This window comes from Galeopterus variegatus, unplaced genomic scaffold (assembly GCF_000696425.1).
Source record: "Galeopterus variegatus unplaced genomic scaffold, G_variegatus-3.0.2 Scaffold24284, whole genome shotgun sequence".
NCBI classification, from domain to species: Eukaryota; Metazoa; Chordata; class Mammalia; order Dermoptera; family Cynocephalidae; genus Galeopterus; species Galeopterus variegatus.
Window position 1 is genome coordinate 1 of NW_007750395.1, and position 1,801 is coordinate 1,801.

At 53.5% G+C, this 1,801-nt stretch overlaps 1 protein-coding gene across 1 annotated transcript in view; it reads left to right on the forward strand.

Annotated features, from left to right (window-relative positions):
• Positions 1-329: 329 nt before the first annotated feature.
• Positions 330-1,801, forward strand: part of LOC103583555 (lysosomal alpha-mannosidase-like) — a gene marked incomplete at its 5' end in the record, with an annotated part of 7,303 nt that continues 5,831 nt past the window's right edge. The window contains 2 exons of the mRNA XM_008564837.1: positions 330-446; positions 994-1,179. Of these exons, the coding sequence (XP_008563059.1) occupies positions 330-446; positions 994-1,179 (303 nt within the window). The remainder of the gene's footprint in view (positions 447-993; positions 1,180-1,801) is intronic.

Sequence of the window (1,801 nt, forward strand, 5' to 3'; positions counted from 1 at the left end):
GGGGCCGGGAGGCAAGTCCCGTGGGTGGGACTAGAGCCGGGTGGGGGTGGGGAACCAGGTGGATCGTGGGGCGGTGCGAAGAGGAGGCGGGGCTCAGGCTGAGGGGCTCTAGAGAGGGTGGTGGTCAAATTTTCTGTAGGACCCTACTGAGGCAAGATCACGTGGGGCGCAGTGAAGCTGGGGCAAGAATGACACCATTGCACCAGCAGGGGGCTTGGCCTGGAGGGCCATGACCGCACCGGCATCACCCAGACACGTTGTCGTGCGTGGTGGGTGGGTTTGGAGAAGGCCAGCTGTGACCCATGCCCTCCCTGACTGTCTCTCCCCAGTTCCAGGTCACCATTTATAACCCTCTGGGGCGGAAGGTGGATTGGATGGTGCGGCTGCCAGTCAGCAAAAGCGTTTTCCTCGTGAAAGACCCCAATGGCAGGACTGTGCAGAGCAATGTGAGCCTATTTAATAAATATTCCCTCTTGGACACTTGCTCCCATGCACATGCCCCATTCCCCCCCGTGGACACCTCCCTCTTGAGTATCTCCCCCTCATGGATACAATCCCTCTCCATCAATACCTACCCCTCCACGAATATCTTCCCCTCTGCCCTTTAAAATCAGCTCCCCTTGGGAACATGTACCTTCACGAGTGGTCCCCCTCTCAAATATCCCCCCATAGATTTTCTTCCTGTTCATGGATATCCCCTTCATCCCAGAAGTCCTCTCCCACGAACCTCTTCCTCCCCTGGGAATCTGTCCCACACTCCCCTGCCTCAAGGATCTCTTCCCTCTTCCTCACTTCTCCGTCCCCCCTCCACAGAGGATTTTCTCCACCTTGTGAATCTTCTCTGCAGTCTTTTCCTGGGACACTCCCCAATACCTAGATTTCTTCTCATCCCGGGACTCCTCCCCTTCCTTGAGCTTGATGCCTCTGTGTCTGTGTGGCTTTATATGTGTACTCACAGCCTCTTGACTCAGTTTCCCTCCTCCCATACCCGAGGTGGTGATACCTCCCAGCTCAGACAGTCAGGAGCAACATCCGGAGCTGCTCTTCTCAGCCTCCGTGCCTGCCCTGGGTTTCAGCATCTACTCAGTAGTCCAGCTGCCTGGCCGGAACCCCAAGGCCCGCATCCCACTCTCCAGACCCCAGAAGTCCTGGTCCCGTGACTTGGCCATTGAAAATGAGGTGAGACCACATTCAGATCCCTTTCCCTGCCCCCATGACAAATTTGGAGTGTTACGGTGAGCTTCGTGGTCTCTGGGTCAGCAGGTCCTGGGTTTATGGTCAACCATCACCACTCCCCTGATGGTGTATCTTTGAGTGAGTGACCTTCATCTGAGCCCTAGTGTCCTTTCCTGGGGCTGTTATGAGGGCCCAGTGTGATCATGGGTGACACCTGACAGGTATTTCAGAGTTGATGGCAGGTGAGGGTTTGCAATTTTAGAGGGGTGTGTGTGTCAGGCCTTCCTGATAAGGTGATACACGGGCCCTGGTACTTTTTGCCTTTGTGGGCCCCTTCTTCCATAAAAAAAAAGTTTTTAAAAAAATTTTTATAAAGATGACCGGTAAGGGGATCTTAACCCTTGGCTTGGTGTTATCAGTACCACACTCTCCCAAGTGAGCTAACCGGCCATCCCTGTATAGGGATCCGAACCTGTGGCCTTGGTGTTATCAGCACCACACTCTCCCGAGTGAGCCACGGGCCAGCCCCTAAAAAAAAAAAGTTTTAAAATATGTTTTATTTTATTTTATTTTTTTGTCTTTTGTCTTTTTTCCGTGTCTGGCAACGGATCGCAACCCTCAGTGT